This window comes from Xenopus laevis, chromosome 6L, assembly GCF_017654675.1.
Source record: "Xenopus laevis strain J_2021 chromosome 6L, Xenopus_laevis_v10.1, whole genome shotgun sequence".
Taxonomy (NCBI): Eukaryota; Metazoa; Chordata; class Amphibia; order Anura; family Pipidae; genus Xenopus; species Xenopus laevis.
In genome coordinates, this window is record NC_054381.1 from 157910756 (window position 1) to 157926277 (window position 15522).

The window sequence follows — 15522 nt, forward strand, 5'->3', positions numbered from 1 at the left end:
GTCGACTTAAAGGGGAAGGAAACCTAGTCGGTGCAAACCACCCACCCCCCCTCCCGTTTGTTGCCCACCCTCCTTCCTCCCCCCTGGCCTACCGTCCCGCTGGGCAAATGGCCCTAACTTGTTACTTACCCTTCTGCGCAGGTCCAGTCCAGGGAGTTCACCGACGACATCTTCTTCCACGCGATCTTCTTCCTGCTGTGAACGGCGTTGTGGCGCATGCGCAGTAGGATCATTTCACCAGTACGGATCTACTGTGCATGCGCCAAAAGTCACGCGCATGCGCAGTAGATCGTACCGGCGAAATGATCCTACTGCGCATGCGCCGTTCAAAGCAGGAAGAAGATCGCATGGAAGAAGATGTCGTCTGTGAACTCCCTGGACTGGACCTGCGCAGAAGGGTAAGTAACAAGTAAGGGGCATTTGCCCAGCGGGACAGGTAGGCCAGGGGGGAGGGAGGGAGGGTGGGCAACAAACGGGAGGGGGGCTGGGGGGTTTGCGCCGACTAGGTTTCCTTCCCCTTTAAGGCATGGAGATCCAAATTACAGAAAGACCTCTTAATCAGAAAGGCCCATGGTTCAGAGCATTCTGGATAACAGGTGGTCCCTTACCTGTAGCAGCTCAGTAATACCAATTAATCGAGCAGAAGAAAAAGCATTAGATCCTGAATACTTTATTAGGGATGCACAGAATCCCATTATTTTGGGATTCGGCCAAACCCTGAATCCTTTGTGAATGATTCGGCCGAATACCGAACTAAATCTGCAAATTAGAGTTGACAATGGAAAGAGAAAACCAAACACGTAGTGCATGGTAGCATTTTTTTAACCTCCTTGTTTTCTGTTGAAAAGTCACATGATTTTATAGATTCGGTTCAGCCAAGTATAAGAATTCGGACGAATAACGGACCGATTCCAAATTTGCATATGCAAAGTAGCGTTAGGAAGGGAACCATACATGTAGTGCAGTTACATTTTTTTTTTTAAACTCCTAGTTTTCTGATAAAAGTCATGATCAGGTTGGCCAGACACAAGGATTAGGCCGAATACTGAACTGAATCCAAATTTGCAAATGCAAATTAGGATTGGGAAGGAAAAGAGAGAACCCCTCACTTAGCACATGGTTACATTTTTTTCTACTTCCTTGGTTTTTGATGAAAACTCGCATGATTTTAAAGATTCGGTTCGGCTTGGCATAAGAATTTGGCTTAATACCAAACTGAATCTCTCCTAGGAAGGTGAAGAGAGAACCACACACGTAACATGTGGTTACATTTTTTGTGTTTTTTTTTTACTTCCTTGTTTTCTGATGAAAATCACATGATTTTAAGGATTTGGTTTGGCCAGGCACAAGGATTTGGCCGATACCAAACCGAATCCTGTATTTGGTGCATCGCTAGTATTTATTAAGGCCTGGGAGAGAATGCAGAATACAAGAGATCGTTTATACCCATTCACTAGGAGCGGAGGTTCTGAAGTTGGGCCTAAATGCAAACATAAATAAAAGTAAAACAGTGGGGGGAACCAGAGACGAGTACTCACCGGACTCATGTAAACCCCTTGGTGAACATCCCCAAACTGCCCTTCCCCGATGCAGCGGCCCAGCTCAATGCGATCTCTCTGGATCTCGTAATCGCCGGCTGTGAGACAGGATGAAAGAGATTTAACAGGCAATTGGTGGGAAGCCAAAGAAGTCAGAGTCAGGGTAAGGGTAAGGAGGCATGTGCACTGTGTTAGGACTATGGGATGAATATTTATAGTATAACCCTGTGTAACACTGCAGGCCAATCTCACCTTCCTATTTGCATTCGCTCACGCGCCGCATTCGCTCGCTCACACGCCGCATTCGCTCGCTCACGCCGCATTCGCTCGCTCACACGCCGCATTCGCTCACTCACGCGCACATAATAGCATGTCTTACTACAATTACACATACACATTTAACATTAGCTCAAATAAATACCTGGGGCTGTGCGGCTGGAATAGGATATTACTAAAAATATTATATTAAATATCAAAAAAGGGGCAAAATATCCTCGGATGACTTTTTCCGATAAAACCATTATGATATAGAGCTCATTTAAATGAGGGGTACTCCTTTTATACACAACCTGCACCCCTAGGCCTGCTGACGTTCATCGCCCCTGTCCCCTCCCTTTTATTTGCGTAAATTTTCATCGGGACCAGAGCAATGGAAATTAAAAATTTATTTCATCTCCTGAGCATTCTCAGTGTTTCTGAACCAATGTGGGTGTGGTTGGGCAACATGCTGCCCCCTAAAATCCTGCCGCCTTAGGCTCGGCCCTTGGAAGCCTCTCCACAAATCCGGGCCCGTTTATAGGGACATGCTGCATACAGCGGTGGTAGTGTTGTCACTCGCAGTACCGCTTCTCACCAGCTTTCCCAAGACATTAAGCTTTATCATAGACAACAGTAGAACAGCACCACCAGCCGCTCTTTCTGCTCATGAGTTGAATACAAATAGCAGTATCCTCATTTTAAGAAGCTCTACAAAACAATAATATATCCACTGGAAATATCTATGTAAAGATGGGCCTTCACGGACTATATCTAAGAATTATTGTCGAGCCGTAGCCTCCAACTGATCCCATAAGCCAAATAATTTAAGAAGCGGTTTATAAAAGTCATTATGAGGATTCTGGGATATGTTGTTCCACTACAGGCTGAAATCAGCACCATAAGGACTTATAAAGGGAAAGGAAGGATGGTAACTAAGTTGGCCCCAGAGCAAAGCAACATTCATCACACAGCAGGCAAATTAAAATGATTTCGACAGAGACCTGTTACCTTCGTCTAATCCATAGCTCTCTGATTGGCAGTTAAAGGAAATAGAAGAACACAAACTGGTTTTACAAAAGGTTAAATGAATTGCAACAAAACAACACACAGGGCCTCAGAACAGGAGGCAAAAGAGCAACAGGCTCATGGGAAACAGAGAAATAAATCAGCAGATTCCAGGACACGTTAGTTGTAGGACAGTTGGCACAGACATTGCGGCAAATAGATGCCACTCTAGGGTTATTTTTTTATCTTAGAAAAATAGTTTCCATAAAAGTCCCCCAGGCAAGCATTTATTTTAAAGGAACAGTTTGGTTTAAAATTAAAAAAAAGAATAAATAAATAGGCTGTGCAAAATAAAAAAAATATACCTAATATAGTTAGTTAGCCAAAAATGTAATGTATAAAGGCTGGAGTGACTGGATGTGTAACATAATAGCCAGAACTCTACTTCCTGCTTTTCAGCTCTCTAACTCTGAGTTAGTCAGTGACTATAAGGGGGGCCACATGGGACATAACTGTTCAGTGAGTTTGTAATTGATCCTCAGCATTCAGCTCAGATTCAAAAGCAACAGATATGCCCCATGTGACCCCCCCTCAAGTCTCTGATTGGTTACTGCCTGGTAACCAATCAGTGGAAAGCAAGAGAGCTGAAAAGCAGGAAGTAGTGTTCTGGCTATTATGTTACACATCCAGTCACTCCAGCCTTTATACATTACATTTTTGGCTCACTAACTATATTAGAAACATGTTTTATTTTGCACAGCCTGTCTATTTACCCAGTTTTTATTTTTATACTGAACACTTCCTTTAAAGCAACTCATAAAGAAGATGAGACAAAGGTGATTAAAGGGAAAGTACCACACACGTTGATAACGGATTATGACACAATTTGCACATATCACTATCACGGATATATACACATTCATCTCAGAATCTGAAAATGTACAATGTTCATGCATTCTTTTCAATACAAATGCCCTGTTCCTTGCCGAGTGCTAGAAAAGATACAATATCTCTGAAAAACAAATAACCCTTCTTGTGAGTTACAGAAAGGAGATCACCCTTTTATAACCCGTTGACTTTGTTAAGTTTTCTGGTTTCTTTCACTGTCATTGTTAAATCCGACACAGGAACCCTGGGCAGCAGTGCTTTAAATGGTAATGAGCCATGCCTTGTTGGACAGGGACTCTGATACTGACCTAGAATTCCTGCCATAAAGTAAGACAGAACTGCTGCTGCTTGCCAGAAAGGAAACAGAAATGGTCACATGAGCACTAGCAAATGTATCCTCCATGCAAGCACAAAAACAATAACATGTCCAGCAGTAAACCTAAACTTCTCCCCCCAAAACTACAGTGCCCCCATCCAGAGGTTCAGCAGCACTATTACAATAATGATCCAGGCATTCAAAGTTGCCCTCAGCAGCTCCCCATCTTGGATCTGGTTAAGCATCTTTTGTGTGTCAGTGGCACTGCACATGCTCAGTGGGCTCTGTCATCCCAGCTCTCATAGAAGCTACAGGGCTGATAATAAACCAGTTCTGATGCAGAATGCACTGATTTCTATGCGGCCATGTAATGCGACAAATCATCAACGTGATGTTGTATATATACTGTATATTGTGCATGTTATATTGTATATAAACTGTATATTGTGAGTGGGTCCCTAAGCTCAGGTAAGTGACAGCAGCACAGAGCATGTGCTGGGAATCATGATAAATGGGAAGCTACTGGGGCATATATCTTCTTAGTTACACAATGTGCATAATAAGCAAGCAACATTTCTAGATCAAGTCTTTGTTGGGTTTCATTCTGTTAAATGAACAGTAATGTCAAAAAATTAAAGTGTTTTAAAGTAATAAAACTATAATGCAGTGTTGCCCTGCACTGGTAAAACTGGTGTGTTTGCTTCAGAAACACTACTATAGTTCATATAAACAAGCTGCAGCCATTCAAGCACAGGCTACACAGTAGATAACAGATAAGTACTACTATAGTTTATATAAACAAGCTGCTGTGTAGCCATGGGGGCAGCCATTCAAGCACAGGATACACAGTAGATAACAGATAAGTACTACTATAGTTTATATAAACAAGCTGCTGTGTAGTCATGGGAGCAGCCATTCAAGCACAGGATACATAGTAGATAACAGATAAGTACTACTATAGTTTATATAAACAAGCTGCTGTGTAGCCATGGGAGCAGCCATTCAAGCACAGTATACACAGTAGATAACAGATAAGTACTACTATAGTTTATATAAACAAGGTGATGGGTAGCCATGGGGGCAGTCATTCAAGCACAGGATACACAGTAGATAACAGATAAGTACTACTATAGTTTATATAAACAATCTGCTGTGTAGCCATGGGGGCAGCCATTCAAGCACAGGATACACAGTAGATAACAGATAAGTACTACTATAGTTTATTTAACAAGCTGCTGTGTAGCCATGGGGGCAGCCATTCAAGCACAAGATACACAGTAGATAACAGATAAGTACTACTATAGTTCATATAAACAATCTGTTGTGTAGCCATTCAAGCACAGGATACACAGTAGATAACAGATAAGTACTACTATAGTTTATATAAACAAGCTGCTGTGTAGTAATGGGCACAGCCATTCAAAGGAGAAAAGGCTCAGGTTACACAGCAGATAACATATATGCTGTTATCCACTATTTAACCTGTGCCATATAGACTTTTTTCAATTTCCTGAATTGCTACACAGCAGCTTGTTTATATGAACTATAGTAGTGTTTCTGAAGCAAACATCAGTTTTACCAGTGTAGGGCAACAGTACATCATATTTTCATTACTTTAAAACACTTAAATTTTTTTTTTTGTGACTGTTCCTTTAAGGTTATTAAAGATTTCCTGCAAAGTCCATTAGTGCATTGATTATTATAGGTTGTTCTCCTGTAGGTATTGTTTGGGGGTGACGCTCTGCGATTACGACCCCCATGGTCCATGGCGTAGACTTACTGGAAGGCATAGTGTAGGTGTCCTCTTCATCTATAATCTCTGCATAGTCGTCGGTCTCTGGAAACAAAAGAATACAGAGAAGAGTTAACAGGGAGAACCATGAAAGTCCCAGAAAGCTTCAATTCATACGGATTGTTATTCGGCAGAAGAGAGTGAGATTAACAGGAGAGAGAGACGTGTGAATGACACCCCTGGTTTTGTGCCAGACTCTACCCCCCCACTACGGTTTCTGACAGTCACTAATGGCCCTTGCGGATTCGTACAAATATCCTCCTGCTGAACCCAAACTCACACCTTGGTACAAATAGTATTTGCTTTCCCTGTTTAACGGCTCACACTGTGCGCTACAGTCGCTAATCTCTGTATCGAACAGCAGCTCAGTATATTTATTTGGCTAAATAGGATGGCGGGGGGGGGGCGTCATAAATATCTCATACTGTATTCTAGTCTCCATATCTGTATTCATTCTTATTTCATCAATAATAAGAATATATAAGCTAAGATCAGAATGAGAAATGAATCAGCCTTCTCTTGCAGAAACCCTGACTGTATATTTGGCAGCAGCACATTAACCCAAAGAAGAGGGTCGGGGTCAGATCAATAAAGCAGGTTGGATACCAAATAGCAGGCTGCCAAATGTTATTTGCTGATTTGTTGCTATAGGATACAAGATCTGAAGCAAACTTTAGACTTGTGGTGACCCTGTCCCTATATAGTGTGTAGGCAGAGCATTCTGAGAGTTATAGCACCCACAGTTTCCAGCAGAAGGGGCATATAAATCCAGCTGTCTCTGGAGGGGGCTCAATTTGCTTCACATTAATGACAGTGGAAATGAAAAATGATGGCTGGAAACGAGCTGTAACGGAGAGGTGTATATGTGATATGTCTGTGCTGTATTACAGGGCGGAACAGAGAAAGAGAACTTTCCAGGACACTGGGAATCATCTGCACAGTTTATAGTGTTTGGCATAAAAGAGAGAGATGTGCATTAACATGGCCCATCTGAGTGCCAACATCACATAAAGCTTCGGGCTATGGTGTGAGGGGGGTTTATAGATTTAGACACTCAATAAGTACAATGTTTTGTCACCCGTGCAAATTCACAGGCAACAAAACTCTGAAAAAAGCCTCCCAAGCAATTACAGCACGTGGATCACTCAAAATGCAGAATCGCATGAAAGTGTAGCAGTTGAGCAACAAGTACGACACCATTGAAATTGCATTTTGTTGCCCGTGACTTCACATAGGAAACAAAACACCTACATGTCATTACCCTGAGCACACTAAGTGCCTGAATACAAATATTGATGGATTAAAAGTGCCTTATAGATTAAAAGTGCATTAGAAGACCTTGGAAAAATCACTTAATGTCTCTCCAATTCAAGCACTTAGACTGTAAGCTCTAGGGTACAGGGACGGCGACACTCAGTCTAGTAGTAAAACAACTACACTCTATAGTGAATAATGTACATTTTATTATAGTGATATATAAGGATATTATAAGTCCCGAAAGAGTTCCATGACCACATAAAAGCAAGAGGCCGAAGGCAAAGTATTTTTCTAAAAGTAATGAAATTTTGAGATGACTTCTATATCCTCATATTTTCCAAAGTATTTTATTTATTATAATACACAAGTTTTAGGAGTCATGTGACACAAATGACATCACTACTCACCGTTTATAACGGATGTCATCACTATTCACAGTTTATATAGTGAATAAAGTACCCCCTTTTGTAAAATATAGGGATATTATAAGTTACCGAGGAGTTTCATGACCATATAAAAACACGAGGCCGAAGGCCGAGTGTTTTTATACAGGTCATGGAACTCCGAGGTAACTTCTAATATCCTCATATTTTACAACTGGGGGTACTTTATTTATTATAATACACAAATTTCAATGAGTCATGTGACAGAAATGACATCAGAACTCACCGTTTATAACTGATGACATCAGAACTCACCGTTTATAAGGATATAATTTACAGGATATTCATGGCTTTTGTGTATTATATAGTGAATAAAGTACCCCCTCTTGTAAAATATAAGGATTTTATAAGTTACCGAATAGTTTCATGACCATATAAAAACATGAGGCCTAAGGCCGACTGTTTTTATACGGGTCATGGAGGTACGAGGTAACTTCTAATATCCTCTTAATTTGCAAAATGCGGTACTTTATTTATGAATAATGTACATTTTATTATAGTGATATATAAGGATATTATTAGTCCCGAAAGAGTTCCATGACCACATAAAAGCAAGAGGCCGAAGGCAAAGTATTTTTCTAAAAGTAATGAAATTTTGAGATGACTTCTATATCCTCATATTTTCCAACAAAGTATTTTATTTATTATAATACACAAGTTTTAGGAGTCATGTGACACAAATGACATCACTACTCACTACTCCCACTACAGGATAAAATTTACAAAATATTCATGGCTTTTGTGTATTATATCGTTATAATTTACAGGGCATTTATGTCTCTTGTGAAAGAAAAAAGTCTTGACTTCAGAATACAGAAAGAAATTGTTTAATTTAAGGACAGAGACACAAGATTCGGGGAGATTGGTCGCCGGGCGACAAATCTCTTCTACTTCGGGGCGACTAATCTCCCCAAACTGCCTTCCCGCTGGCTAGAATGTAAATTGCTGGTGAGATGGCACTCCGAGCGCTTCCTTTTCCGAAGTTTCCCGCGTGAGGCAACTTTGGTCGGTTTAGGAAAACGAATCGCTCCGAGTGCCATCCTGCCGGCAAAAAGGCAGTTTGGAGAGATTAGTGGCCCCGAAGAAAAGGAGATTTTTCGCTGGATGACTAATCTCCCTGAATCTGACCATGTGTCTCTGCCCTAAAGGGGATGTTCACTTTCCAAACAATTTTTTGTTCAGTTCAGGTGTTTTAAGATTGTTCACTATAAAGAAAGATTTTCTTCAATTGCCTTTTATTTTTATTTTAAGTTTTTTCTAAAAAATGTTGTTTAAAAGCTGAATGTTCCTGCCTCTAGTGTTTCAGTCTGGCAGCTGAGTGATCCAGGTGCTAATTCTGTTACAATTTGCAGTTCCATTAGTTGATCCATTTCTCAGTAGGATCTATAGGTGAATAATTATCAGCAACTATTGTATCAATTCTAACAGCTGCCTGTAATGAAACTCAGGGATTCTGCTCAGCAGGGACAAAGATAAGAAATGTATCAACTAAATGTATCAATTTAGTTACAGGGTCACTGACCCCCCATCTAAAAACAAATGCTCTGTAAGGCTACAAATGTATCGTTATTGCTACTATTTATTACTAATCTTTCTATTCAGGTGTCTCCTATTCATATCGATGCATAATTGCTAGGGTAATGTGGGCCCTAGCAACCAGATGGCTGAAATGACAAACTGGAGAGCCACTGAGTAAAAAGCTAAATAACTCAAAAACCACAAATAATAAAAAATGAAAACCAATCGCAAAGTGTCTCAGGATATCCCTCTCTATATCATACTAAGAATTAATTTAAAGGTGAACAACCCCTGTAATGTTACCGTCCGTCCTATAAAAGAGAACATACCTGGTTGGTACAGATTTGTAAGCAACAAATAAATATGATAAATGATGATCAAAGTGGCATATTTTAGTGATTATCAATGTTAGTAATAAGCATTGAGAATATAAATAATGAAAGCGCAGGCATTACCGTCCCCACTAAATTCATCTGCGGGATCCAGGAGGCATGCAAAGACAAAGCAGAGAGAGGAATAAGGAGGCTGTTGAATGGAGTGGATACAAGAGGCCGGTGTTCCACCGAAGGCAACTTAGTTATGAAAACATTTATTCACAATATGCAGTTAAATATTGTCCAACATTCTGTCCTATTCCTGACCCTATACTGACGGCGGAATCAATAAGAAGCTAATGCTGCTCAAACTGGTAAGATATGGTACTGCAAGTGAAAAAGCTATCCTTTTCTGGAAATATTTTTATATCAGAAACACTACTATTTCAAGGTGATACAACATGCTAACGAGTATTTAACAAATTGCCTCTAATGAGCTAGAACTATTATTCCAACTGCAGTGCACAAGATCCATTAATCTCTCTGTATATTGCGGCACTGTGTATTGGCTCTAATAGACTGGAGAACACAATGATTAATGGTTACACTGGTCTGTATTATACTGGTCTGTGTGTGTGGGGCTGGGCACACATTATTATACTGGTCTGTATTATACTGGTCTGTTTGTGGGGCTGGGCACACATTATTATATTGGTCTGTATTATATTGGTCTGTACGTGGGGCTGGGCGCACATTATTATACTGGTCTGTATTATACTGGTCTGTATTATACTGGTCTGTATTATACTGGTCTGTATTACACTGGTCTGTATTATACTGGTCTGTGTGTGGGGCTGGGCACACATTATTATATTGGTCTGTGTGTGGGGCTGGGCACACATTATTATATTGGTCTGTGTGTGGGGCTGGGCACACATTATTATATTGGTCTGTACCTGGGACTGGACACACATTATTATATTGGTCTGTGTGTGGGGCTGGGCACACATTATTATACTGGTCTGTATTATACTGGTCTGTATTATACTGGTCTGTATTACACTGGTCTGTATTATACTGGTCTGTGTGTGGGGCTGGGGACACATTATTATATTGGTCTGTACCTGGGGCTGGGCACACATTATTATATTGGTCTGTGTGTGGGGCTGGGCACACATTATTATACTGGTCTGTACCTGGGGCTGGGCACACATTATTATATTGGTCTGTGTGTGGGGCTGGGGACACATTATTATATTGGTCTGTACCTGGGGCTGGGGACACATTATAATACTTGTCTGTGTGTGGGGCTGGGCACACATTATTATACTGGTCTGTACGTGGGACTGGGCACACATTATTATATTGGTCTGTGTGTGGGACTGGGCACATATTATTATACTGGTCTGTACGTGGGACTGGGCACAAATTATTATACTGGTCTGTACCTGGGGCTGGGCACACATTATTATACTGGTCTGTGTGTGGGACTGGGCACACATTATTATATTGGTGTGTGTGTGTGGGGCTGGGCACACATTATTATACTGGTCTGTATTATACTGGTCTGTGTGTGGGGCTGGGCACACATTATTATACTGGTCTGTACCTGGGGCTGGGCACACATTATTATATTGGTCTGTGTGTGGGGCTGGGGACACATTATTATATTGGTCTGTACCTGGGGCTGGGGACACATTATAATACTTGTCTGTGTGTGGGGCTGGGCACACATTATTATACTGGTCTGTACGTGGGGCTGGGCACACATTATAATACTGGTCTGTACCTGGGGCTGGGCACACATTATTATACTGGTCTGTACGTGGGACTGGACACACATTATTTTACTGGTCTGTATGTGGGACTGGGCACACATTATTATACTGGTCTGTACGTGGGACTGGGCACACCTTATTATACTGGTCTGTACGTGGGACTGGACACACATAATTTTACTGGTCTATACGTGGGACTGGGCACACATTATTATACTGGTCTGTACGTGGGACTGGACACACATTATTTTACTGGTCTGTACATGGGACTGGGCACACATTATTATACTGGTCTGTACGTGGGGCTGGACACACATTATTATACTGGTCTGTACCTGGGGCTGGGCGCACATTATTATATTGGTCTGTACCTGGGGCTGGGCACACATTATTATACTGGTCTGTACCTGGGGCTGGGCACAAATTATTATACTGGACTGTATTATACTGGTCTGTATTATACTGGTCTGTGTGTGGGGCTGGGCACACATTATTATATTGGTCTGTACGTGGGACTGGGCACACATTATTATATTGGTCTGTACCTGGGGCTGGACACACATTATTATACTGGTCTGTACCTGGGGCTGGGCACACATTATTATACTGGTCTGTGTGTGGGGCTGGGCACACATTATTATATTGGTCTGTACGTGGGACTGGGCACACATTATTATACTGGTCTGTACCTGGGGCTGGGCACACATTATTATACTGGTCTGTACCTGGGGCTGGGCACACATTATTATATTGGTCTGTGTGTGGGGCTGGGCACACATTATTATACTGGTCTGTACCTGGGGCTGGGCACACATTATTATACTGGTCTGTACCTGGGGCTGGGCACACATTATTATACCGGTCTGTACGTGGGGCTGGGCACACATTATTATACTGGTCTGTACCTGGGGCTGGGCACACATTATTATACCGGTCTGTACGTGGGGCTGGGCACACATTATTATACTGGTCTGTACGTGGGACTGGGCACACATTATTATACTGGTCTGTACGTGGGACTGGGTACACATTATTATACTGGTCTGTATGTGGGGCTTGGCACACATTATTATACTGGTCTGTACGTGGGACTGGACACACATTATTTTACTGGTCTGTACATGGGACTGGGCACACATTATTATACTGGTCTGTACGTGGGACTGGGCACACATTATTATACTGGTCTGTACGTGGGACTGGGCACACATTATTATACTGGTCTGTACGTGGGACTGGGTACACATTATTATACTGGTCTGTACGTGGGGCTGGACACACATTATTATATTGGTCTGTACCTGGGACTGGGTACACATTATTATACTGGTCTGTACGTGGGACTGGGCACACATTATTTTACTGGTCTGTACGTGGGACTGGGCACACATTATTATACTGGTCTGTACGTGGGACTGGGCACACATTATTATACTGGTCTGTACGTGGGACTGGACACACATTATTTTACTGGTCTGTACATGGGACTGGGCACACATTATTATACTGGTCTGTACGTGGGACTGGACACACATTATTATACTGGTCTGTACGTGGGGCTGGACACACATTATTATACTGGTCTGTACCTGGGGCTGGGCACACATTATTATATTGGTCTGTACCTGGGGCTGGGCACACATTATAATACTTGTCTGTGTGTGGGGCTGGGCACACATTATTATACTGGTCTGTACCTGGGGCTGGGCACACTATTATACTGGTCTGTATTATACTGGTCTGTATTATTCTGGTCTGTGTGTGGGGCTGGGCACACATTATTATATTGGTCTGTGTGTGGGGCTGGGCACACATTATTATATTGGTCTGTACGTGGGACTGGGCACACATTATTATATTGGTCTGTACCTGGGGCTGGGCACACATTATTATATTGGTCTGTGTGTGGGGCTGGGCACACATTATTATATTGGTCTGTGTGTGGGGCTGGGCACACATTATTATATTGGTCTGTGTGTGGGGCTGGGCACACATTATTATATTGGTCTGTGTGTGGGACTGGGCACACATTATTATATTGGTCTGTGTGTGGGGCTGGGCACACATTATTATACTGGTCTGTACCTGGGGCTGGGCACACATTATTATATTGGTCTGTACCTGGGGCTGGGCACACATTATTATATTGGTCTGTACGTGGGACTGGGCACACATTATTATACTGGTCTGTACGTGGGGCTGGACACACATTATTATACTGGTCTGTACGTGGGGCTGGGCACACATTATTTTACTGGTCTGTACGTGGGACTGGGCACACATTATTATACTGGTCTGTACGTGGGACTGGGCACACATTATTATACTGGTCTGTACGTGGGACTGGACACACATTATTATACTGGTCTGTACGTGGGGCTGGACACATATTATACTGGTCTGTACCTGGGGCTGGGCACACATTATTATATTGGTCTGTACCTGGGGCTGGGCGCACATTATTATATTGGTCTGTACGTGGGGCTGGACACACATTATTATACTGGTCTGTACGTGGGGCTGGACACACATTATTATACTGGTCTGTACCTGGGGCTGGGCACACATTATTATACTGGTCTGTACGTGGGACTGGACACACATTATTATACTGGTCTGTACGTGGGACTGGGCACACATTATTATACTGGTCTGTACGTGGGACTGGACACACATTATTATACTGGTCTGTACCTGGGGCTGGGCGCACATTATCAAGACAAAATCCAGCGGGTACATTGGGCACTGCAGGTGGCTTACGAAGCGCCAGTTTGGAACAATAAATCTTTGTATTGCTGCTTAGAGATCCACTTAATAAACAATGAGCTCAACATGGAGACGCAGGTATAAGTGGAATCGTCGAGGGAAATTTGTTCATTTGCTAACACAGCCGTGGCTGCTGTAACCCAGATGTACTGCCGGTTATTATATCATATCTCTCATAATATACCTGAATCTTATATCTAATCCTGGCCAGCAATATAATACTGATATACTAAATAGCAGAGAGCAGTGCCTTGTCTCTTCCCTCACATGAGTGCAACCCTCTAAGCACAGGCACGTGAGATCCTTAATGTGCACAGATTATTTTGCCAGACATAGTATAGTTTTATGGAATCTCTGTACAGACTATGAGCAAATTTAGGGGACTGTTCCTGCTGAATTGTGCTTAGTACAGGGGAATACCTATGCTGCCATAGTTTTATAGGATCTCTCTGCTGAATTGTGCTTAGTACAGGGAATACCTATGCTGCCATAGTTTTATAGGATCTCTCTGCTGAATTGTGCTTAGTACAGGGAATACCTATACTGCCACAGTTTTATGGGATCTCTCTGTACAGACTATGAGCAAACTTAGGGCTGTTCCTGAATTGTGTTTAGTAAATGTGCTTAGTATATCTCTAAGCTGGCATAGTTTTACAGCCTCCCTCTGTACAGCATATGAGCAAACTTAGGGGGTGTTTCCTTGGTCCCTGTTGACTGAAGAGCACATCCTTGACCCTCTCTACTGGCTCTTTGTAAAGCAAAATCAGTAGAACTTTTACAGAAGTCATGGAAAACATCTAAAACTCACCAACAGTTTGAGTGGAATTGTGTTTAATCAAATCCGACCCAGATACATTCCTCTGCACACACAGTTACTGAACGTCGGATTTGCACCCTCTCGCAGGAAACACCTTCTTCCCGTAAGAACTTAAAGATGATTGGGAAGCCACAGCCAAGGACAACACAAAAAGCTCATTCACACAGGAGGGACAGAGCAGGCGTTCCCAGGTCCAAACACAGAGGCTGCACTGTACTCCTGCCCTCAGTAGTTAAATACGAAGAGACCTCTTGTACTTGCAGACCGGCCATATGGCACTGCTATGGAACTATAGCAGGGTGACACCCCAATGTTTCTATATATCTGTAACCTTGTTATGAGCTAAGGGGGCCCAGTCTGAAGGTCAGTTAGGGGGAGATTTGGGGTGAGTGCTTATTTGTACCCTGGGTACCCCTGGAACTATAGCAGGGTGACACCCCAATGTTTCTATATATCTGTAACCTTGTTATGAGCTAAGGGGCCCAGTCTGAAGGTCAGTTAGGGGGAGATATGGGGTGTTTATTTGTGCCCTGGGTACCCCTGGAACTATAGCAGGGTGACTGTTACCCCAATGTTTCTATATATCTGTAACCTTGTTATGAGCTAAGGGGGCCCAGTCTGAAGGTCAGTTAGGGGGAGATTTGGGGTGAGTGTTTATTTGTGCCCTGGGTACCCCTGGAACTATAGCAGGGGGACTGTTACCCCAATGTTTCTATATATCTGTAACCTTGTTATGAGCTAAGGGGGCCCAGTCTGAAGGTCAGTTAGGGGGATATTTGGGGTGAGTGCTTATTTGTACCCTGGGTACCCCTGGAACTATAGCAGGGAGACT

The 15522-nt window shown here is 42.5% G+C and overlaps 1 protein-coding gene across 18 annotated transcripts in view; it reads right to left on the reverse strand.

The window, feature by feature from the left end:
• ptk2.L (protein tyrosine kinase 2 L homeolog) overlaps positions 1–15522 on the reverse strand; it is a 215009-nt gene that overhangs the window by 40383 nt on the left and 159104 nt on the right. For 5 of the 18 annotated variants that reach the window (XM_041565379.1, XM_041565365.1, XM_041565364.1 and 2 more), the window contains 5 exons: positions 9471–9488; positions 5786–5842; positions 3998–4033; positions 2805–2825; positions 1539–1636 (listed from right to left, as the gene is read on the reverse strand). In XM_041565379.1, coding sequence (XP_041421313.1) covers positions 1539–1636; positions 2805–2825; positions 3998–4033; positions 5786–5842; positions 9471–9488 — 230 coding nt within the window. 18 annotated transcript variants of the gene reach the window in all.